This window comes from Ailuropoda melanoleuca, chromosome 8 (genome assembly GCF_002007445.2).
Source record: "Ailuropoda melanoleuca isolate Jingjing chromosome 8, ASM200744v2, whole genome shotgun sequence".
NCBI classification, from domain to species: domain Eukaryota; kingdom Metazoa; phylum Chordata; class Mammalia; order Carnivora; family Ursidae; genus Ailuropoda; species Ailuropoda melanoleuca.
This window is the reverse complement of record NC_048225.1, coordinates 17064868-17088915: the sequence shown is the minus strand read 5'-3', so window position 1 is coordinate 17088915 and position 24048 is coordinate 17064868. Positions and strand designations below refer to the sequence as shown.

Sequence of the window (24048 nt, the reverse complement as noted above, 5' to 3'; positions counted from 1 at the left end):
AGGACCCAAGAGGTCCCGTGATGTTTAGGCAGACCTACCATGATCTAGATTGTCAGGCCACAGTCAGCATCTTAAGATATCTTATCACAGGAAAAAAAAAGAGTTCAAACCTTCCTATATGACCTTGCCCAGGGTCTCCTAAATTTCCAGTCATGGTATTTTCCTTTCATTTCACCTCCTTGTCTACACAGGGGTAAGCCCGTTGCTCAACACAGAATTCTACAGGTCTGGCAACAATGTCATCACAGGATCCATTACTGCAACAGACTGAATGTGTGTGTCCCTCAGAATTCATATGCTGAAACCCAATCCCCAACGTGATGGGATTAGGAAGCGGGGTTTTTGGGAGGTGATCAGGTCATAAGGACGGCGTCCTCATGAGTGACATCAGTGTCCTCATAAAAGCAACCCCAGATAGCTCCCTCCCCCCTTCCACCATGTGAAGACACAGGGAAGATGGCCGTCTATGAACCAGGAAGCTGGCCCTCACCAGATGTGAAATGTGCTGGTGCTCTGATCTCGGGCTTCCAGCCTCCGGAACTGGAAGAAGATAGTTTCTGTTGTCCATAAGCCCTTCAATCTGTGGTGTTCTGTTAATGGCAGCCCAAAAGGACTAGGACGATTACTAAAGGCGTTCCAGACAGAAGGACTGTGTTCACCCCGCCACCTGAGGCTCTGGGAGCATGGTGCGCCCACACGGGGTGGGACGTCCACAAAAAACAAATCCAAGACCAGAGTTTCCCTCACAGGGATGAGGCCAACCTGCATCAGAGGCAGGACAAGCCTCCCTTCACTGGGCGCTCCAAAACTGGGCAAAAAGCGGTTTCCCCTCAGACTGAGGAAAGGCTCACGAGGTTCTCGGCAGAGTGCCCGCAGGGGGTCGAGGTCGAGGCACTCACCGCTGCAGGCCCTCTCGTCACTCTCGTCCGAGCAGTCCAGGAAGCCATCACAGCGCTCAGAGAGTACGATGCACGCCTCGCCGTCCTCGCATTTGAACTCCGTGCTCATACAGGTCAAGGTGCTGTGTGTGGCTGCAACACAGGGGACGGCAGGTTGTGGTAATGGTTGATTGTGTTTAGGAAATGTAGTCTGCGTTAATCAGCTTCTGATTCAAAATACGCCTCTGGAACGAGGAGGAGTAACCCCCACAAGTGGCACTGGGATGCCTCCTTGTCTGACATGAACAACGGGAATCTGCCTCCAGGAAAAGGAAGAGCTTTGGGGTCAAATGATCTAGAGGGGATGCAGTAATTTACAGGCTCCACAGTGATTCACTGGAATTGGCCTGTGTTCAAAACTTCTGTTCTAGAACGAGAACAAGGAATCCCATTTTCTCTCTGAGGCACTGCATCCGCTTCTGAAAACCACATTTTGAGATGGAAGTAGGAAAACTGGGTCATGTTCTCGTGAGAGAACCCACCTGGTCAACAGGAATGGATAACGAATCTAGAGATATGTTCCCAGAGACAAAAAGACACAGGGGGTTGGGGTGGGGTGGAATGTTTTAACAACTACCCCCAGCTGGTGAGTGCTTACATGAATGACGAATTAAGACTTAGCATGTCGCTAGTGTGGAAGTACAGACTTCAATTAAATATACTTTTAAAAGAGCTCCCTATTATAGTAAATGGCAATGAAAGAAAGGAAATGTGAGGCTTTTTATAAACTATAATCCCCCAGCTCCTGGAAAATCATTGTATTATAAAGCTCTGTGACATGCAGAACTGAAATTGGTTTGCCTTGGGGATATTTGAAGAGGGGGCTTGGTTACAAATGAAGTTACACTACAGCATTTAGAAAACGTTGGAGACCCACTAGTATAAGAAACCCAAGATGCAATTCGTCCTTCCATCTATCCATCCACCTACCCACCCATTCACCCACTTACCCATCCATTTAACAAGCCACCCAGGATCCAACCACCCACCCATCTAGACAGCCATCTATCCATCCATCTACTCCTTCATTTATCCATCTACCCATCCATCCATCCATCCATCCAACCACCCATCTTCCCAACCATCCACCCAACCAGTGAATATTCACGGAGGGCCCACCATGAATTAGGTACTGTTCAAGATGCTAAGTATATGGTGATGTGTACAACAAAGGACCTACCTCAGAGAGCTTACTTTCTATTGAGAGAAACAGCAAACAAGTAAACAAACAACTCTGTGGTTTTAGATAGTGATGAAAAACCACAAAGAAACATAAGAGAAGAATAGTAACAGAATGATAGGCAGGGGTCATTTCATACAGAATAGTCAGGGAGAAACTCTATGAAGAGCATTGTTCTGGAAAATACCAAGATCTCCCTCCCGAATTATTCCAAACAACATATATATCCAACAACAGGTGAGTAGTAAAGCTGGTAGGTTTTTGAGGTTTCTTTATGAAACATGTCTCAATGTTTTTTAAAGTGGGAAAACACAGGTTTTAGAAATGGAGAATACAGTTGTTATTAATCTCTGAAAATCCTTAAGCCGATAATTAAACAGATGATTAATAGGCACTTGGAAGAGAATGTGGCGGCCTTCAGGGGCCAGCTTCTCCAAGAAGAATCGTGCCATGCTAATCTCATTCCTTTCTTGATAGGGCTCTCAGATTCATGGATTGAGGAAGATTGGAGATACAACACATCTTAATTTTAAGACCATTAACCAGGCAACATCCTTACGAATAAGGCTGATTTGGAACAGGTTAAAGAAACTTAAAGAATGCCGACTAATGAATTAATCTCACCAAGGAGGAAGGTGCTAGGTCCTATTTCGTTTCCTCTGTTAATTATTTTCAATGTTCATCTTACTGTGCAGTTACTTATTTGGCTGAAATGTTCCTATTATGATTTGGGGAAATGCGGGATCGATCTGACCGTTATTTTGATGTCCCAAAGGTCCACTTCAATTTTACCCTACTCCCTCGTTTCCCTCTGTTATTTCAGAGTATCCCACTATAAGAACTTTGAGCGTAGCATGATGAAAAGTCACAACCTTGTGCAAAAAAACAAAACAAAAAAACAACAACTAAATAAATATCCCAGTCTGGTACTGACGAGGTGATCTCTGAAGCTGATTTTCCTATCTCTAAAATGGAGATAATCCCAAAACCGTAAGGTTATTATGAGAAATGAAGCACGAGTAATGAGGTCTCCTGCTCTCCAGAAACCCTCTCCGAGTGGTGAATCCCTGAGACTACTCACGACAGTTGGCCTCGTCCTGGCCGTCCTGGCAATCTTGGTGGCCGTCACAGCGTTTCCAGTTGGGGATACACTTCTTTGGTTGGTGACACTCGAATTCAAATCGGTCACAGCGCCCATGGTGAGTGGGGACAGAGGCAGTCGTGACATTTGCTGAAAGAAAAGGTTTTGAAAATTCACTTTTTGGTACTGAGGGAGTTGATCAGCGAGAGCAACCAACTCAACATGGTAGGAAATTCAGGAAATTATAGTGCTTTCAGAATGACGACAGGGGCCAGGAGACAAATGTGAGCTCTGGATAGGGAAGGCAGATTGATCCGACAGCCATCTGATTTTTTTTTTTTAAGATTTTATTTATTTATCTGACAGAGACAAAAACAGCCAGCGAGAGAGGGAACACAACAGGGGGAGTGGGAGAGGAAGAAGCAGGCTCATAGCAGAGGAGCCTGATGTGGGGCTCGATCCCAGAACGCCGGGATCACACCCTGAGCGGAAGGCAGACGCTTAACCGCTGTGCCACGCAGGCGCCCCATCAGTCATCTGATTTTGAAAGCTGGACCGCAGACAGCGGTAAGTGACTCAAGGGACTGGTGGAGGCCAAGTCCCATCCTAAGCTGTCACGGCAGAAAGCAAAGAACCCACAAGATCGACATCACACAATCTTCAAAAAGCTGGAAAATGCTCTCTCTGAACTGGCAGAGAAGAGGGAGAAAAGACAGTAAGGGAACAGATGGAAGAATGTTTGAGTAGCAGCAAGATTCCCTATGTGCCCCGCCCCTACCAGCCCCACGAGACAATCACCCTGGACGTCACCCCCACAGAAGCCTGGAGGATTGTTACGTGGAGGGTAAAAAGGGCTGGTTAGACAGGCCTAGTGAAGAGCAAGAACGCCATACTGAAGAGAGGGGGTTAAACCCACAGATTGCTGAATGCAAGGAACCCTGGTCCCCCATCCTCATAAGCCCTGGCAGTGACACCTTTATTCCCTAGGCAGGAGATTGTAAAAATCTTCTCTAGGGAAACTGACCAGGCTTGGGGACAAATCCTCAAGCAACCCAGATCAAGAGTTCCCGGACCAACAGCCCAACCGTGAAACTCAAAGCTGACAAGCCTACCCATGTGCAGAATCGCTTGTGCTTTTGTCCCCACCCTTCAACACAAGCAAGCAACCCGGAATTATCTGGGGAAAACCTCCAGCGTGAAAGACAGAAATGAGTACAGACCCCTTCCCTGCAAAAAAAAAAGAACATTTGGAGGAAATAGAGACTTTGTAAGAAGAAAACCTCAAACATAAATATCTTTAATACGCTCAGAATGAAGGAATATATATTTCTGCATGAAAAAAGGACAGGATGCCATGAAAAAGGAAGAGCACTAGAAATGTCAAAGCCCCTAAAATTAAAACCATGGTAACTGTAACTGAAAACTCAAGAGCAGAGCTGGAAGACAGAGCTGAATCTTCCAGGAAACAGAGGGAAAAAGGAGAGATCAATTACAAAATAGAAAGGTGACAGGACCGCATCAGAAGATCTAACGTATGAATGACAAGAGTTCCAGAAAGAAAGAGTCGCTGCTTGGTGACGCTGGAGCAATGCCTTCAAAATTCTGAAGAATTACTGACAACCTAGAATTCCAAACCCAGACCAACAACTATCACTCACATCCAAAGACCTTGAAAAAAAAAAAACACTTTCAGAGAAGCAAGACCTCACTGGTGCCTCCCACGTTCTCTTTCCCAGGGAACATTCTGAAAAACATGCTCTACTGAAAAATGGAATTAAACTAAAAAAAAGAGAGAGGGGGAAAAGAAGGATGAGGAAGAGAAATCTGGGATACAGAAAACAGGATCTCCAACATGAGAGAAGTCAAGTAAGTCCTTAGAATGGAGAAGCCACACCCCGCGAGACACGTGTGGCCCAGGCATAGAGGGCAACAGGCACAAACCCCAAGCAGCCAACTCAGAAGACAAACACATTGAAGGCTGTCCTCTCTGCGTCCTTGGCCTCTGCGCCACCATAGTCACCGGACAAAACCTACTGGGGGGTGTACTCCAACAACACAAGGGAGCAAACCAACAAAAGCAAGACACAAGACCCCAGAAACAGCAACTCCAAACCAGGAGAAAGACAAAGGGAGTTCCAAGGAGGGTGGTGAAGGCCCAGGGGAGGTGCAGGCAGCGGGCCTGGTCAACACTGGGCCCAGAGAGGAGGATCTGGGCTGCTGGAAGGGGTACCCCCCCCAAGAGAAACTCTGGGGCTGAGAAATCAGTGATATGGTGACCTTGCGGACAGTGACCCCCCAGAAGCTACTGAGAGGGGGAAAGCATTAGCAGATGGCACACAATGACCTGAGCTAACAAATGAAACAACAAGAACCAATGACTAATTCTGGGATGTTGTGTGCACCCCAAGGTTTTAACTGGATTTTCAAAGAGGCCTCTCCTACGCCTACAACCCCTCTGCTAAAACAGGGTGCACGGGAAAAAGCAGTAAAAAATAAGGCTAGAAAGCCAAGCCAAGGCACATTGCGGCACTAATGCCTGGACAGTAAGGGGGCCGCCAAAAGGTTCCAGACCAAGGAAGGCAGGATCATGCATCTACACGCAGCCTCTTGGGAGGTAAACTCCAAGGGGAGAGGTACACGGCCCAAAGACCAGTTAGGAGACTCGCAGTGCAGAAACCAGATCCGAGAGCTGGAGACGACGCAAATTAAATTTGCACTGATGACGTACATATAAAAGAAATCACAGAAGCTGAAGGAAAGATGGAAATAGGAATCTGCACCCTGCATTGGGCAGAATTTACTAGAGCCTGTTAATACCCTGCTCAGAAATTTCAATAACCTAAAAACAATTTTGAGAGGAGAATCGAATCATTAAACAAATAGGTGAACCTTGGGGGCCAAGGACAGAGATAAAAATTTTTTTTTACAATTTATTTTAATTCGAGAAGCATTTATAGGATGCTATTTGCCTATTACTGTAATAAGCACAGTGAGGGACTCAAAGTATGTGTCACAATTCCAAAACATGAGGTCCGTATAATCGCTTGGAAAAGAAAGATTCCCATGCATGAGATGACCAGGAAGCAGCACATGGCAGATCGTAGTGAAGAATCAAAGGGACAACAGGTAAGTATGAGGCTGGAAGAGAGATCGGTGCCAATTCTAGCACTCAGTGAAAGCTCCGTGCTGGTGGGCTTGTGAGTGAAAATAACAGTGTACTTGCTCCAAGCGGGAATCTCAAACTTTAGTGGACCCAGCTGTCATGTGGGGAGCTCCTGAGCTCCATGCAGAAATCCTAATTCCGTAGTTCTTACAAACACCCCAAGTGATTCCATTACAGGTGGTCTCCGTTCCGTACTTTGATAAACACTGGTGACACAGCAAGGGCTCTTTTAGCAACAAAATCCGTGCCTCTGTCTGCTGTGATGGGACAGTGGTTTTCACAGAGGGGGAAAGTGGAAGAGCAAGGTCGAGGAGGGCAGAGGTCTCTGATAAGGCAGACACTCTGCTGAAGGAGTATCAACAGAGAAGAAGCAGGTCTGTCCAGAGAGGATGAGGAGCCCGCCTTGGCAGAAGTGCAAAATAATGGCAGGTAAGAAGGACCTTGAAAATAGGACTCAAGGGTTGGGATCTATCTTCTGGACAAGAGAAAACCACTGATGATTTCAAACAGTGAAGCAATGGGACGAATTAGTTTTAAAGGAGGAAGATGACTGCTGGTCTAGAAGTTTGCTAGGAAAAGGATCTGCAAAGCATAGAGAACTGTCTATTCTCTTACTCTAACCGAGTCAGAAACAGAATGCTGCTCAGGAAAGGATCCAGCACCCTTACCTCTGTTCTGCCTGCAGTTAAGGGAACGCACTAGTCAGGGGTCTCAGGGTAGACTCCTGCCTCCCGCAACATGGTTACTGCCCATGCCTTCAGGTGCCTCTCTGGGTCCGGCCACTAGATGGCAGTGCTTACCCTCCTTTAGCAGGATGGCCGCCAACTAGCCCGCAGGATAATCAGGCTCTCCAGTGAGAGTCTAACACACACGCGCAAACACTTCCCCCATCATTCCCACTGTAATTTCCTGTGGAGAAGGAAGCAAAGGTGGCCCAACCACAGCCAGGGTGGAAAGCAGAGTCACTGGCCTTTTCATGCAGGAAGATGAGAAGGTGCTTAGAGGAGAGGAGACCCTCCAGCTCCGAGTGCCCCGGGTCTCCCTGCTCTGGAGGTGCGAAGCAGTCCGGGCCACAGAGCACAGGGTCCCGGAAGGCAGGGGGCACTGAGCCTGGCCACTCTGTGCCCAGGGCATACCCCGAAAGGTCCACTCTACAAAGGCAGGTGCCGCAGGAGCGGGCTGGGCCAGCACTCACCCGGCGAGGGGCAGGCTTCTTCATCCGAGCCGTCTGCACAATCCCGGTACCCATCGCACACCCAGCTGTCCATCACGCACGCCCCGCTGCTGCAGCGGTAGTAATTGGGCAGACACGTAGAAGGCCCGGGAGTGGGGGACGGAAGAATATGTGAATCTGAGCAAAACACAAGCAAGCAAGAACGCCCCAAGTGTGACAAGACGCCTGATCTCAGACCAAAATGTGCCCCAAACTTAGCATGGACGTCCCCGCTGGAGCTGCTCCAGCCCAGGGAGGCCAGCGTCAGGCACGGTTCTGAAGAGCAGCTCATGTAAAATTCATTTATAATGGGGCATCAGAATAGACTGCAGCCTCTTCCCTTTTTTGGAGCAGATGCACCTAACCCCTTCCATCTGATTTGGGCTAATATTTGAGTTTGTTTTTGCAGGGGCTCAACAGGGGCTCGATGTATCTGCAGGCTGAGGGAAGGAAGGTGACTCAATGTGCATAGTAGATGGGAGAGCTCGCGCTGAGGCTACACACTGCTGGTTACAACTCCACTGCAGCTCCCCTAAGACCTAGTTCAGGGAGGAGAGCACCAAAAAGGAAGGTAACCAGTGTGCGTTCCACACCAGTGCTCCTGGCATGCAACAAGGCCCCGTATCACCTAGAGATCTTGTTACAACGCAGATTCGGACTCAGAAGGGAGGCCTGGGGTGGGGGCTGGAGACCCTGCATTTCTAACCAGCTCCAAGATGTGGAGCTGCTGGTCCACGGGCCACGCCTGGAGCTGCCAGGCTCCAGAGTGCTCACCGTGCCTGCAAAATACAGCACACGTGACCCTAAAAACAGGAGAAACCAACCACGCTGCTTTTAAAGTGGGAGGGGGTAGAAAAGAACTCAGAGGGTTGCGCCCCCAAAATCGCTGAATGAGCCCAGCCCCGAGGAGAACAAATTCAATTCTATGCAGAAAGGGGGCCATGTGTGCTGGCGTGTCCCAGGACCCTCACCTCCGCAGTCCCTCTCATCAGACCAGTCGCCACAGTCGTTCTCCCTGTCACATTTCCACCTGTTGGGGATGCAGTGGCCATTGTCACACTGGAACTGGAAGTAGTGGGAGCAGTTCGGGGCTTCTGTGGGGTTTTCTGGGGAGATGAACCGCACCGTCAGTCAGTTGCCCTGCACCAGTGTGAACATGCACACCAACCAAACAGACACAGCCTCCTCAAGGCCCAAGTCCCCGGGCAGCCTGCACAATCCGACCAGACACAGGTAAGGCAGCTTCTTGGACCCAACTTCCTGGATCCCAACTCATGCTTCTCTGAGCCAGGCATCTGGATCTTACAAATAATACCCAACCTTTTAATTCTGACGCTTTACCAAAGGAATGATGTATCTACCGACTTTAACCCAACAGTGACAACGACTCTATGAAGTTGTGAAATCTGCAACTTTTAGGGGAGGCGAGGGAAGCCCTCCCCAAAGATTTACCGTAATTCCTGTACCGTATTTCTTAGACATCACGTGAACTTCCCAACTAGGGAAAGAAACGGAACGAGAATACACATCCCCCAACACTGACTGGGGGCAGGCTGCCGCTTCAAGACTCAATTCTTTACACAGACTCAAGAGCTGGCAGGAACCAGGGCTGAGGAAGGACAAGGCAGAGCCTGCCCTGGAGTGGGCTGAGAATGGCCTCCTTACCCACAGGCATCACTGACCAGAGATTAGGGGCGAGAGGCTGCAGGTCCCAGATCTTACCGCAGCTGGCTTCGTCGGAGTAGTCGCCGCAGTCATCCATGCCGTCGCATTTCCAAATCAAGCTGATGCACACTCCATTCTGGCACTGGAAACTGAACTCATCACAAACCTTGTGGAACTCGGGGTCTTGGGCTAGATAAGGAACAAGCACCATAAATTCCAGGTTACTGCCATACTGAAGAGCTCAAAGTGGGACACTGCTTGGAAACAAAAGAACTGTCCTCCACCAAGAGATACGCCAGCCACAGGGTTCCCTGATGGTAAAAGCCAATGAAGACCTACCCCCCGATAGCTCAGAAGGCGACTATATTGGGAAACAGGTCTTTAAAGAGGTGATTAAGTTACAATGAGGTCATTAGGGTGGACCCGAATCTAATAGGACTGGTGTCCTTATAAGAAAAGGAAAGCAAGGCACAGATGGGACACTGAGGGAGAAAGAAGGCAGCCATCAGCAAGCAAAGAAGAGGGCCACGGAAGAACCAACCCTGCCGCCATCTTGACCTCAAGCTTGTGGTCTCCAGAACCGTAGGAAAATGCATCTCTGTTGTCTCAGCCACCCAGGCTGCAGTCTTTGGTGACGGCAGCTGAGCAGGCAGGAGTGGCTACCACAGGCAGGGCCGTTTTAGGAGCGGGGCTACCGGCAGTGCACCAGACAAAGGCCCTGCTCTTGTGAAGCCCACATTCCAGCAAGGAGAGACAGGCCATCCAATACATACACAGTGTGCAAAGCGGTGACTAGTGCTGGGAAGACGCCTGGAGCCAGGCAAGGGCGCTACAGAGGGATGGGTGTGCGTAAAGGGCTGTCAGAGAACAGACTCTCTGGTCCAAGACCTCAGTCCTTCCACACCCTCCCCTTATATGGACACCAACAACCAAAGAGCAACAAAGGCAAGTCTTTCTCAGAAAAGGGCCAGACTGGACCCTCAAGCAAGACCCGTGAACCAGAGCGGCCCAGCCCTTCACAGTGTCTCCAGGGCCTCAGTCACCTCCCCATCCCCCCCACTCACAGCATCCTGCGAACGCCGCATCCTCGTCTGAGCCGTCGCGGCACTGGACGATCCCGTCACACACCATGGAGTGGAAGAGGCATTGCTGGTGGTTCTTGCACACAAAGTCCATGAAGCGTGTGCACAGGGGCTCTGAAAGGGGTCCGGGGCGGGGAGAAGGCCGTGAGCACTCGGGACTGGGGGGCCCTCGCAAGCCCTGAGCAAAGGCGCCCTGGTGCAGATGCGCCCTCAGGAGACAGCAGGAAGAGCCACCATTTAGCGGGCACTGGCTGTGTGCCGAGCCCTGAGCGGCAGCTCCTGACCCAGAAGCTCATCGCTGAACTCTCAAGACAATGTTATGAGAGATTTTACTGTCCTGGTGTCACGATGAGGACAGAGGCAATGGCAGCACTGAGCATTTTGCCAAGAGTACCCAGCCAAAACTGACATCCAGACCTGTCTGACGTCATCACTCAACGATCTTAATCACTAGCCACAGAATAGACTCTCTACTCCTGTTTCCAGAAAGGACTAGAGTTATGGACTGAATCGTATCCCTAAAAATTCATGTTAAGGCCCTAATCCCCGGGATAACTGTATTTGGAAACAGGGCTTTTAAAGAGGTAATTAAGGTTAAATGAGGTCATCCATGGTGGGGGGGCTGCTGATCCAACAGGGGCAGTGTCCTTCCAAGAAGAGACACCGGGGATGCGGGTACAGACAAAAGGCCACCCAGGACACAGCCAGAAGATGGCCTTTGGACTCGAACTGCAACATCAGCCTGCCCCTGCGTCTCCAGCCTGCCAGCCTACCCTGCAGATCTGGACTGGCCAGCCCTCCTCCCTCCACGAACGGATTCCTGAAAATAAATCTCTCCCTAGAGATACACACATTCCAGGGGTTCTGTTTCTCTAGAGAATGGTCGCTGACACAACCAGAGAGTGAATTCTCGGGGGTGTACGAGTCCTACAGTCTCTGTCAATGACTTCTCCACGCTGCTGCTCTTGCACGGATGCGACCTGAGATGACACGTAAGCAGGTTGTGACTGTGTTTAAAGAAAAACTCATTCCCTAGAACAGCTTACGTCCGGGCCAGCTTTCCCACACAGGCCAGTCTGCCAACCCCGGCATCGCAACATCGTTCTCAAGCTGGGCTCCCCGTCACATTCACCTGCAGCACTTTAAAAAAAAATCCCAATGTCCGAGCCACTCTCCAGAGGAATTACATCAGAATCTGAGCGAGGGGAGAAGGGGGGCGACCCAAGCACAGTATACTCAGAGATGAGCATTACTGACCCAAGACAACCTCTATGAGTCCAAAGGAAACTGGGACAAAAGAGTCACCTGGCTGGAAATGTTACCCAGGCAACACTAATAAAACCAATAAAGTAAGAGAAATAAGTGTTAATTCAAAACAACAGGTCGACTCCTGGAACGTACTGCAACTAACCAACAGCGTTCACTGAGCTACCACTTATTCCACGATCGCCCCACTGCTACCCCCTTATTCCTCTTCACCCAAACCACGGCGCCCTGCTGTCGACGGCCTCTCAGAGTCCTGCCTGAACTCGGTTAAAAGCTAACCCCTGGCAGGTACTGAGGAAATGGTAAGAAGTAGTCCAATATATGCGCTTCCCTGGGGTGGGGAGAGGACTCACCGCAGTGCTGCTCGTCCGCACCATCCGAGCAGTCCCGCAGACCGTCACAGTGCTTGCTGGACGGGATGCATGTGCCATTCGGGCAGCGGAATCCATTGCACTTCTTCTCTGAAATGCAATTCGACAACGGAAGAAAATGACGGACAGGAAACAGGCAGGCACTCACATGCGTCGTGTGGGTAGAAAGCTGCACACCCCTAAGGAGGGCGGGTGATTGGTAACCGCGGCCACAGTTACCCATGCGTGCACACTGTGCCCAACAATGCCACTGTAAAAACCTAATCTACCCACACAAGGGAAAGATAATATAAGTACAAGGTTATTCGCTGCAATCAATGCTCTTTGTAACACAGAGAAAACCGCCTACGTGTCCATCAGTAGGGAACTGTGCAATGCCTTATTGTACACGGAACACAAGATTGTCATAAAGGCACTGAGGAAGCACTCTGTGAAAATGTGTCCTGAATGCACAGTTATGTGAAAAAAACAAGGTACAAAACAACAGGCATAGCATACTACTTGTATAAAAGAGAACGAAAACAGGCAGTACGTTTAAATTTGCACATATGCACAAAAATGTCCTAAGGGATACAACCATAACTTCCTATGTGGACACGGTCGGAATTTGGCAGATGGGGAGAAAAATATTTACCATATAAATCTTGATGCTTTTTTTCCCCATTTTGAACCGTGAAAACGTGTCACCTACTCATGAGTACATATTTTTTAAGAAAAGCTTCAGTGAATAAAAAAAGGGGGACATGAATCCTGATAATAAATCTTGGTCTTTTAAAGCTCTCATAAATCACCATCTTAATTCTTCAGGAATTCTAAACCAAAGCCCTTTTGGAGAAAGTCCATCCTAGAAATGTTAAGAATCCTAGGTTTCGCACTTTAATAGAGAATTCTTAGCATGAGGTAACCCTCTCTCCTGAACAGAGAGCTACTCCCTGACGTTAGGCTTAAAAGTAAATTCTTGCAGGTCAGTCATGGCCACTGCAAACCCAACTCTTAGGAGAATGGTTCCAGGAGGGTCAGGTGTAAGGCAAGAAAATGTGTTTCAATCCCATAAAAAGTCATCATGGAATAGGAAATTATTCAAAGGACATCAAACAGAAACACTGAGTACCATGAGTCAGGGAAATGTTTAATGTCACTAAGTATGAAAGCTTTTTTAAAAGAAGTATAAAATTAAAATTACACAAGACAAACTCCCATTCATTAAATCAGTGAAAACAGCTGAGAAGATAAAATGTAAGCTCAAAGGAGACTTGGGGAAACAGACACCATGCTATGATAGAGATGCTCTGGGTATCATCACTTAGAAACTCAATATGGTGCGTCTGACCCAGCAATGCCATACTGAGGAACATACCCTAGGAAGTAGCTTCAAGAAAAAATAAACCTCCATTTCCAAAGAAATGGATAACTTTACTACGTGTAATAGCGTAAAACTAAAAACACTCAAATGCCCGACCAGGAAGCAACAAGTCAGTCAGAGAAACACAAAGGAAATATGCATGTGCCTTGAAAACGCTGACCACAGAAAAATACAGACACAGGCAAACATCTTTGTTTAATAATCTGACAGGAGAGCAACAGGGTATGTAACATGCAGACAATGACTTCAGTACTATGAAGATCTGGAACATATGGTGGAAAGTAAGAGGAAATATATATATATAGGTCTCTGCCCCTGGTTCCTGGCACAGCACTCGAAACTCTTACAATTCCCCAGGGGACAGGGGTGTCTTGTGTTCTAATGGAGCAACTCTGGTTGGGCTCCTGCGTGGCTTTCAGATGGCGGCTGGTCACCAGGAAAACCATGCCATGATAAGAGGCCTGGAACTTTGAGCCCCACCCCAGATCCTCTACGAAGACACAAGGGATGGAGACTGAGTTAATGATCAGTCATACCTGTGCGATAAAGCCGCTATAAAAATCCTAAGAGTAGGGGGCTCGGAGACCTTCCGGGTTGCTGAACACAGAGATGCTGGGAGAGCGGCAGGCCTGGACAGGGCACGGAAGCCCCACAGCCCTTCCCCATTCCTTGCCCTATGCATCTCTTCCTTCTGGATTTCATCCCAGCCGTTATCATATCCTTTTCTAACAAACTAGGAAACGTGTTTCCCTGCGTTCTCTGAGACGCTCTGGTAAATCACTGAACCCAAGGGGGGGACCTGGACGTATAAGTCGTCGGTCAGGAGTACAGGTGACAACTGAGGTTGGTGCCTGGCATGGGAAGTGGCGGGCAGTGCTGGGGACAGCGCCCTTCGCCTGTAAGCCCCAACACCATTCCAAGGAAGACAGCGCATAAGGCATGAGTATAGGACCCCCAGCTGGTGCTGAGGAAAGTTACTTGGTGTGGAAAACACACATGTGGCAGCCAAGAAGCACTGGAATGTACTCTCTGCGCAGAATACTGACAGCACAGGAGAAACACGGGGATTTTTTTCCTACCGACATTACAGAAAAAGGGTAACAAAAGAGAACCTTAAAGATATTTAGTATAAAAAAGAATTTTATATATTGTGTTTGTGTGGTGGCTATTTTATGAAGGTAAGTGACCACCCTAGAGTTATTTTTGCCATCAGTTATGCTGAAAAAGTCCTACCTTTGGGGTGGTAAGCCATTTTCCCACAGGACCGTAAGAACTCTTAGTCATAAAGCATGCAATTTACACAGAAATTGTTGGCTAATTTCTGGCGGAACACTGGTCACTTCTGCGTGTGGTGACTGTATTCAACACTCTGGGTGGGTACACTGGCTTCCCTTCCTTCACTTCAAAGTTGTTGTGGAAAAGCAATGAGGCAAAAGCGTGCCTGCCAACGAGGACGACACAACACACCCTCGACGTCCTCTGGCCGTGCCGTATAGAAAGTGAGAGGGCGTGTTTGCTTGTCCACGTGGGCACCTGGGCACAGCCGAACAGTATTCCAAACCCAGCCCATCTGTTGCCTCTTTTCCCGAACGGCAGACACTAGGGACACTCCAGGTGGAGGCCAAAGCACGGGCATTTACCGCAGTTCACTGGGTCCTCGTCAGAACCGTCCTGGCAATCCATGTCACCGTCGCAAGCCCACCGCTGGGGGATACAGTGCCCGTTGCGGCATTGGAAGTTGGAGGCCTCGCACGTGTGATAGATGGCTGTCAGCAGGAGAGAAGGCAGAAAGCGTCAATGCCACCCTCACCTCCACTCCCCGACCAGCCACCACGGAGCCGAACGAAGAGAGACTGTACTGGGTAATAATTAGGCATGGACTGGAGTGCCGGAGTTCCTCCCTGGGCAGGAGCTAGGCACCCGGGGTGGCCCTGAAGGTGAGGTGCAGCCTCCTGATTAAGCAAGTCACCTGACTCTGTGAGTCTGTGAAGTTACACACGCAGAGGTGTACAGGTTTAAAAACCACCTACGACGTGAGGGGTAGTCCCCATTCACAGATAAGAAACAGCCTTAGAGGGGNTACAGTGCCCGTTGCGGCATTGGAAGTTGGAGGCCTCGCACGTGTGATAGATGGCTGTCAGCAGGAGAGAAGAGAGAAAGCGTCAATGCCACCCTCACCTCCGCTCCCCANCCACTCCCCGACCAGCCACCACGGAGCCGAACGAAGAGAGACTGTACTGGGTAATAATTAGGCATGGACTGGAGTGCCGGAGTTCCTCCCTGGGCAGGAGCTAGGCACCCGGGGTGGCCCTGAAGGTGAGGTGCAGCCTCCTGATTAAGCAAGTCACCTGACTCTGTGAGTCTGTGAAGTTACACACGCAGAGGTGTACAGGTTTAAAAACCACCTACGACATGAGGGGTAGTCCCCATTCACAGATAAGAAACAGCCTTAGAGGGGCGCCTGGGCGGCTCAGTCGGTGAAGCGTCTGCCTTCGGCTCAGGTCATGATCCCAGGGTCCTGGGATCGAGCCCCACATCGGGCTCCCTGCTCCGCGGCGAGGCTGCTTCTCCCTCTGCCCCTCACCCCCCTCTCATGCTCTCTCTCACTCTCTCTCGAATAGATAAAATCTTTTAAAAAAAAAATAAGAAGTAAAAAAAAAAAAAAAGAAAAGAAAAGAAACAGCCTTAGAGAGATTAAGAAACTTGCCCACATTCACAAAGACGATTCAATAAGAGCACCTGCACTCTCCAAGTCCAAAGCCTGGGTGGCTTCTGCTCTGTCCTGCTACTTTATCTTCTCACATAAACCCTCGCACTCATCCAGATTCTGTGGGCCAAGGACAGGTGTGTGCTCCAGACACCGGCTCTAGACTGGGTCCAACCACTCTCTGGGGGCCTCAATTTCATGATCTATATTGACATATAAAGACCCTTGTAAGCACCGAAAGGCTTACATTTGATTTCCTAATTCTCAATAAACGACCCAATTTCAAATGTGGAAAACGTCAGATGCAGAGAGCACAGAAGACTTATCCAAACTCACACAGAAAGGTCCCAGAACCTCCTCGACTTGTCTAACTCTCCGGACACTCAGGAGTGACCTCTACTAGCCCACAACACATGGTGTCCACTACAATCATTAAAAGAAAAAGACGCAAGTGAAACAGTGCCGTTGTTATACACCCACAGCCTTGTTTGCATACATGGGCTGAGGCCACCTGGAAGTCCTTTAGAAACGTCTCAAAACCCTGGTCAAAGACTAGTCGAATGCAGAGTATTTGCCTCAAACCCAGCCAGCGCTACTAACCATCTCTCCATTAGATTTCCCCTTCCTCTGCTAAAACAGAAAGCTGTTTGTGTCTGTTCATTGCTGAATGAAAGCCCGGGCTGGCCTTGTTTACCGCTGACATAAAATAATACAACCGAGATAGATGGGCTCTCTGTTAGCTTAACTGTGTGGACAGGATGTCTTTGCGAGAGACAAGGCAGAACAAACCAAAGTGGGTTATTGAGTGAGTACTATAGTTGTTTATTCAATCAAGATGGTTGGCAATTGCTACTCAAGGATTGGGAAAATTGGCTTCCAATGCCCTCTAGAATTTCTACTGAATTTGAGGCTATTTTGTGCAGCAGTCTGAAATACAAAGAACCTGATTTTTCAAACCACTTGAAAACAAGTGCTGGTCCATTACCTGCTGTCTTATCTCTCTGAAGATCAAGGCTATATGCGTAGCATGAAAATGGGTTGATAGGAAGTTTCAATATTTTGCAACCTTTGGCACCACTCAGAATCCATCAAACATCTTTTTAAAATATATTTATATCTCCGATAAGAGGAGAACGTTGCACATTACGTGAGCTTTTGCATCAGTAACAGCCACTGCCTGGAAGACTTTGGATCCATAGGTATTACAAGTCTGAGAGCCCTTGAAAATATTCCTCAGCAAAGCCTTGCTCACTTTCATAAAATATAGTGTTGCCTAAGCTCACTGCCATATTGATCTACTTGTTATTATTCATCTTATGCATTTCACTTTTAATTGAAAACAATTTCAGAGTGCTAATGGAGTTTCCAAATGACCATTCTGGGAGGCATGCTTGAGATCTCCAAAATCTATCACAGAAGCTGAGCTCGGAAAGACTAATCAGTTTGTACAATTTCATTTAAGTGGCCAGGTATGAATGGAATTATTAAAACATTCTCTTTTTCTGAATTTCCCCATATTCTGAGTAACTTATTAGCTCTCTGACACCAAGTGTCTGGTAATACATGTTCAATTATTACCTTTTCCTTTTAATTATAAGGACGGAAGAGACTGACTTTAATACAGACTAAAGAATGGTGGGAGAAAAAAATAAGAATCCTTCGCACAACAGGAATCATTGTGACTATGAGAAAGGATGGGCAAATGGGGTAAATGACCATGAAATTAGAGGATCGGGGTTTCTAATAGAGGCCATCATCCTACACCTTATGCTCTGACTTGGACAGATCTTCCTTGATCAGCAAGACCCTCTGGAACACCTGACCAAAAGCATTAACCAGATACAAGTGGGGCAGAAGAGCTGGATGAATTCACATGGTGAGAAAGCATTGCCCGCATTCATTACAAAGCACTGGACCATGAGGAGCCAAAGGAGGGGGGGAAAATGCAACTATCAATACAACTTGAATGATGAATGACCCCAAAATAAGAACATAAAGCATAAAGTAAGGGCCCTGAAAAATAAAAGGTAGACTTTGAAAAAGAACCAGTCAGAAATTCTAGATAAAAAAATACAGTCGTGGAAATAAACATAGTTCAGGGGATGCGTGAAACGGCCAGTTAGATTCAGCTGAAAAGAGAATTGTTGAACTGGAAGAGAAGACTGAGGAAGTAACTCAGATTCTAGCAGACAGTCATAAAAAGGCCGTGAATACATAAACAGGAAGCATGAACAATAGAAGGACACAGCCCAACAGATGGCTGAAAGTAACCACTGAAGATGAGACCGCAGAAAGTAGCAAATAGAGTTGAAAAGATCATGGCTGTAATTCCCCAGAACTGGTGAAAAACAAATCCTCAGCCTCTAGAAGGAAAACAAGAGGAGCAGGACAAATAAAAATAATTTCACCTAGGGAGGGGAAACTGCATAACAACAAAACAAACAAACAAAACCTACAGATACCTGGAGAGAAAAGAACATCTGATTGTTGTTTGAACAGATCACCTGTCAGGAGAATTCAAATCAACACAGAAGAGGCCAGAAGGAAATAGAAAAATCCCATCAAAATACTTAACGGAAAATCACTACCAACCGAGAAACCCAGATCCACCTGAATTCATTACTGAAAGTGAAATAAAGACACATTTATAGAAACAAAATCTTGGGAGAGCTTACTGCTTACAGACTCCTGTTGCAAGAAACAGAGGAAGATGTACACGGAAAGGAGACATCAGGTACAAGAAGCAAAGGTAGTAAATGGCTACTAAAATATAATAATGATGAATATTAGGATTCTTAAAATGTACAACTAAAATACTAAATATGTATGGAGTCTGTTCTCAAGTCCCTGCAGGTCTAGGAGAGGGCAAAGTTACTACACAAGGACACATAAGGTGTCTGACCATAACTGCTGAAAGAACAAAAATCCAGTGTTTCAGCTCAAAATCAATGCAGGGAGGTGGGGAGAAAGGATTACAGAAAACTCAGTCTCATGGAAAACAAAAGGCAGGGAAGGAGAAGAACAAAGACCACGCACAGGAACTGAGAGCAACAGGGAGTCCGCCGACCCTGACCGATTTTCTCTGGCTCTGCAGATGACTTAGTTTATTAGGTCAGGAAAGGAAGGGACAAGCCACACATCCTAATGAGCTCACAGCTGACTGCCAACTATTTTGAGATGACGGGGAAGAAGGATCATCTTTATAGGTTTGGAAGAACAGTCACTGGAACAAGGGAGCAGGTGAGGTGCAAGCACTTTACATTTACCGCAGATAGCCCCCCCCCCAAAAAAAAAATCGGAGAGAAAAACCAAGAGTCTCGGACGAACCCACCCATAGAAATGAGTTGTTAATTCACCCCGGAGGAGCGGCACATAAAGCTGAAACACAAAATTGACTAATGTGGTTGTGCTAACAAGAGGTTCAATCATTTTGCAATTTACAAACTGAAATGCCCAAGTGCACCCCCCTAATTTATTAACCAATTATCCACCTAAGCCCAAAGCTTCCAAACAGCACTCTGTGGTTCCTGGGCTGGCGGCAGTTCCTTCACGGCCCCTGGCTTTTCCTCCTTCCACCAGCCACGTTTGCATCTGGAGAGAGGCCTTTCCCCGCAATCCTTCCAGAAGGAGAGGTACAAAGACACTGAGACTGCCCCAGGAAGGACCAGGGGCAAGTTTAGAGTAAGTTCATAACGGGACAGAATTTGGAAAGATCACAGATCATCCTGTGTGATGATACTACATTTGAGGAGTATTAAATTGCCCAATCGACAGAAGTTCTTGCCAGGTGCTGGGCAATGGGAGAATACAAAGGAGTCAAAGGTCATTCCTGCTCTTCAGGAACCAAATCTAAACCAAAGCACAACAACAGCCGTCTTTTATTTGCTTTTGCAAATTATTAGTAGGCATGCTTTGAGCTCCCGGGTGCTGGGCAGTGTAGGAACTGGTGGGGTATGTGGGGTCAAGGGAGATTAAGACAGGGGACTTGCGAGGCCTGCCGCAAGAGTGATGGCAAGTTAATGCAGTCACGGTGAATGCAAAACAAAGCCTAGAAGCAGATCTGCCATCACCGCGAAATGGTTACATGAAATAACCTTAGCCCCATCACTGGAGGGATTTAAGAGAGAACTGAGTGATCATTTCTAGAGGTTGCAGAGAAAATATAGTCATCTGGTACTGGGATCAGTTTTTATTTCTCCCCAGTTTCCCCAATTCCTTGCTCTCCCCATTCCACCATACTGTAAAATGGGTCTCATTCGTTCATTCATTCGTTCATTCATATAAAACAGTGTAATGAACGTGAGTGAACCTATCACGCACGAGAATAATTAGAACACAACCTCCACCTCACACCACCTAGCCTTCCTCTCATATTCTCATGCTGTTCCCTTTATCTTTCATGAAATCTTACCCAAAGCGGGTGCAAGCAGAGTGTAGGTCTGCACTATCTGGGCAACTCTCTGATGCTCCATTCGAAAGCATGAGCTAGTTCAATGCTACTCAACGTGTGGTCCCCAGACCAGGGGCTGTCTATAAACCGTGTCTTACTGATCCTGAAGAAATAAGCTTGAGCCAGAATGAGAATCGACCATATCACTCGGGGACATTTGCTTAGTCCAGTGAACACTTTTTCTCACAGCAAGACCCACAGCAAGACCTCCTCAATGAAGAAAGCAGGACGTCGCTTTACCTTTCAGCACAAGCTCATCAAAGCCCAGCTCTCTGAGCAGCGTGCAACTAGATGATGGCGAAGGTCCATTTCTTAGAGCCTAGAGTCTATGATCGCACAGGGCTGCAGGGCTAACCAGCACACACACACACACACACACACACATACACACAGGTGCCGTCAAAGGAGAGCAGGAAATACTGACCGGTACAGTTGGCTTCATCAGACCAGTCCCTGCAGTCGTTGTCCCCATCACACACCCAGGAGGAGCGGATGCACATACCGGAGCTGCAGCTGTACTCGTCGCTCCGGCACTGGTGCATTTCTGCAGGTGAGATCACAAACAGAGCTGTGAGGACAAATCTTACCCAGAAATCCATCTCAAACCAAGCTCAGGCATCGGCATTCCTAAGGGCTAGAGATGCATGCATTATGCACATTATCACTGATTATCCAGAGACAGCGTGGACTTTACCCAGGCCTGCCAGCTCACGGAGGGTAGACTCCAGGTGTGCTAAGATACTGAGACCCTCACATTCTTTTTTTAAAGATTTTATATATTTATTTGGGAGAGTGCACACGTGTGTGTGCACAAGCAGGGGGACGGGCAGAGGGAGAAGGAAAGGGGAAATCTCAAGCAGACTCCACGCTGAACATGGAGCCTGATGCAGGGCTTGATCCCAGGACCCTGAGATTATAACCTGAGCCGAAATCAAGAGTCAGATGCTTAACCAAGTGAGCCACCCAGGTGCCCCTGACACCCTCACATCCTTGCCACTGGTTGCCTCCAGGCCAAGAACACCATTATTCATGTATCTCAGTGCCATTCACAAATATTGTCTATGCTTGGGAAGGTTAGGAGGCAATGTTCTAGTTGCCCAGAAAGTAGAATCCTCCAGAATTCTCAAGAAATAGAAGCCTTCTAGAGACAGAGCCTGTGGTTTCAGAAAAGGAGTAATGAGAACTCTTGAGTGAGCTGATCAGTATGAGATGCTCAGATAGGGATAAGTGAGATCAGTGCTGAGCTCCCAACATAGAGAAAATTGGGGACCTTCTGTGGGCAGAGCTCCAGGGATGCTGGCTGGTGGGCTGTCTCTAGAAGGGTGGGGTCCTGAGGCAAATGAACCTGTGCAGCCTGACCAAGACCTGCAAGCAGGCTACACTGGCAACATCTTCTATAGACCCTGGGAATGTCATTTAAAATAGAACTTCCAGATGAAATTTTGAAGATTCTATGGAAACAGGGGTAGCCAAGCCTGGGGCCCAGGGTGGCCACCTTTGTTGCATCATTCAGAAGACAAGCTGATGGTGACGCTGGGGATTCAGATATTTGTGAGGAAACAGTCTGGAGTCTTACGAAGAGTACCTGGCTCTGAGGATTATCAGGGACCAAGACCCTGGGATGGATTCAGGAGACACTAGCATGAACAGGCTGTGAACAGGGACTCTGACGCGAGCCCAGTTCATGAGTGAGATGACATCATGGAGTCTCCTTCCTATGAGCTGTGCCCTTCAACCCTGCGCAGGTGCTGAGGAGATGGGCGGAACGCAGGGAAAACAGCACTGAATCCCAAAGACTGCTTTCCAGAATTTTCTTTTACAAAAATGAGCGAAAATGACGGGACCCCCGTACACACAAAATTCCTGTGAGAGCCAGCCAAGGAGTTTTTCCCTTGCCCCCCTCGTTTCAGTCCCTGGGGTCAAACTACCTGCTGGTGAAAAGGCAGGCTCCATCCGTAAACACATGTGCAGCTAGACTGAACCTGCCCCGTGGGTGGGCAGGGAGAGCCACCAACGCATCACGCTGTCTGGGTCGGCGTCTGGCCTCTGTTCTCACTTCCCCTTCTCAGTCAGGACCCCTCCAGTCTGCTGCGCTATGTGTACCGAGTGACATTTCCTCCTTGCACGATCAGCATCACTTGAGTGTGGTCCCAGAGCCATTCCCAAAGACAGGCCTCCCGCACTGGCCAGGGCCGGGCTGTGCGGCAGCGAGGCTGGGAACCACAGGCTCCGGGTCCCTAACCTGACACAAACTAATAGTGTCACCCTGAATAAGTGCCCTCAGTCATTTAATTGGAAATTAAGAGGACTGAACTAGAGAACCCCTATCACTCCTGGCAATTCCAACCCACTGTTTTTCTAAATGTAAAAATTTCCATTCAGAAAACAGATGTTCGAACGTTTCTACCATCTGCTGGCTTCCAACAGAGTTTACTGAATTAGATTGGTTTAAAAAAAAAAACAAAAAAAAACTAAAACCCAACGTTCACAAAGGTATAGATCTGTGTCTTCAGGAGGCTAATCTCATAGGCACCCAGACGTGTGGGCCAAGTCTGTGCCACAGAGAGCTGTTAATAACCACCTAAATTCAGTAAGAAATCTTCCTTACTACCACATTCATGTTTACAGCATCCCTGCACAGTAAAGCAGGGTCCATGATCTTTCAAATGAATCATTCCTACCAAGGGGGTGGAGGTGGTCATACAGCTGGGTATCAGAAACCCCAATGGGGCATCTGGGTGGCTCAGTCAGTTAAGCGTCCAACTCTTGGTTTCAGCTCCAGTCACGATCTTAGGGTCCTGGGATGGAGCCCTGCTTTGGGCTCCATGCTCAGCAAGGAGCCTACTTGGGATTCTAGAGTGCTCTCTCTCTCTCCCTCTGCCCCTCCCCCTCTCCCTTGTCTCCCCTCTCCCCCCACCACCTGTACACACATGTGCATTCTCTCTTTCCAAAAAAAAAAAAAAAAAAGAAGAAAAGAAAAGAAAAGCCCAAGATGCTTTCTGAAAATCCTCCATCCGCAACCCACCGAAGCCCAGTGAGCAAGGGCGCTGCCCCACTCAGGCATGGGGCTCCTGGACATCATGTCCCCTTACCACAGTGAGTTTCATCGCTGTTGTCTCCACAGTCATCCTCGAGGTCACATTTGTAGGAGAGTGGGATGCAGGTCCCGGACTCCTGGCAGCGGAACTGGGTGTCCAGATCACAAACGGTAGTAGCTAAAAGGGAAGAGACGACATACTCATGAGAAACAATTGATTCCCCCACCAATACACACATCCCCATGGAAAACGAACTAAAACAGAGAAGGAAGCAGATTTGAGTTGCAGCAACAGACCAAAAAAAAGCAATCTCATGAGAACCTGACATTGACAACCAAGGCAGAGAAGAGCCTATCTTTCCGTGGACAGCTTCCAGATGGGTGCCGGGCTGGGAGGGTGAGCAACTCCCCTCCAGCTGGGAGAGAGACTGACGGGCTGGATGACCTCCACAACCCCTCAGTCAGCAGCAGAGATACCATCATCTAGACAACGCCATGAGGAAGCCCAACTCCACGCAAGAAGCTGGCACCT

At 48.1% G+C, this 24048-nt stretch overlaps 1 protein-coding gene across 1 annotated transcript in view; it reads right to left on the bottom strand.

Annotated features, from left to right (window-relative positions):
* Positions 1-24048, bottom strand: part of SORL1 (sortilin related receptor 1) — a 158483-nt gene that overhangs the window by 27571 nt on the left and 106864 nt on the right. Inside the window, exons 23-32 of the mRNA XM_034665628.1 lie at positions 23572-23694; positions 20904-21023; positions 14963-15088; positions 11942-12049; positions 10305-10436; positions 9298-9429; positions 8547-8681; positions 7558-7713; positions 3200-3349; positions 900-1031 (exon numbers count right to left, since the gene is read on the bottom strand). Coding sequence (XP_034521519.1) covers positions 900-1031; positions 3200-3349; positions 7558-7713; positions 8547-8681; positions 9298-9429; positions 10305-10436; positions 11942-12049; positions 14963-15088; positions 20904-21023; positions 23572-23694 — 1314 coding nt within the window. The remainder of the gene's footprint in view (positions 1-899; positions 1032-3199; positions 3350-7557; positions 7714-8546; positions 8682-9297; positions 9430-10304; positions 10437-11941; positions 12050-14962; positions 15089-20903; positions 21024-23571; positions 23695-24048) is intronic.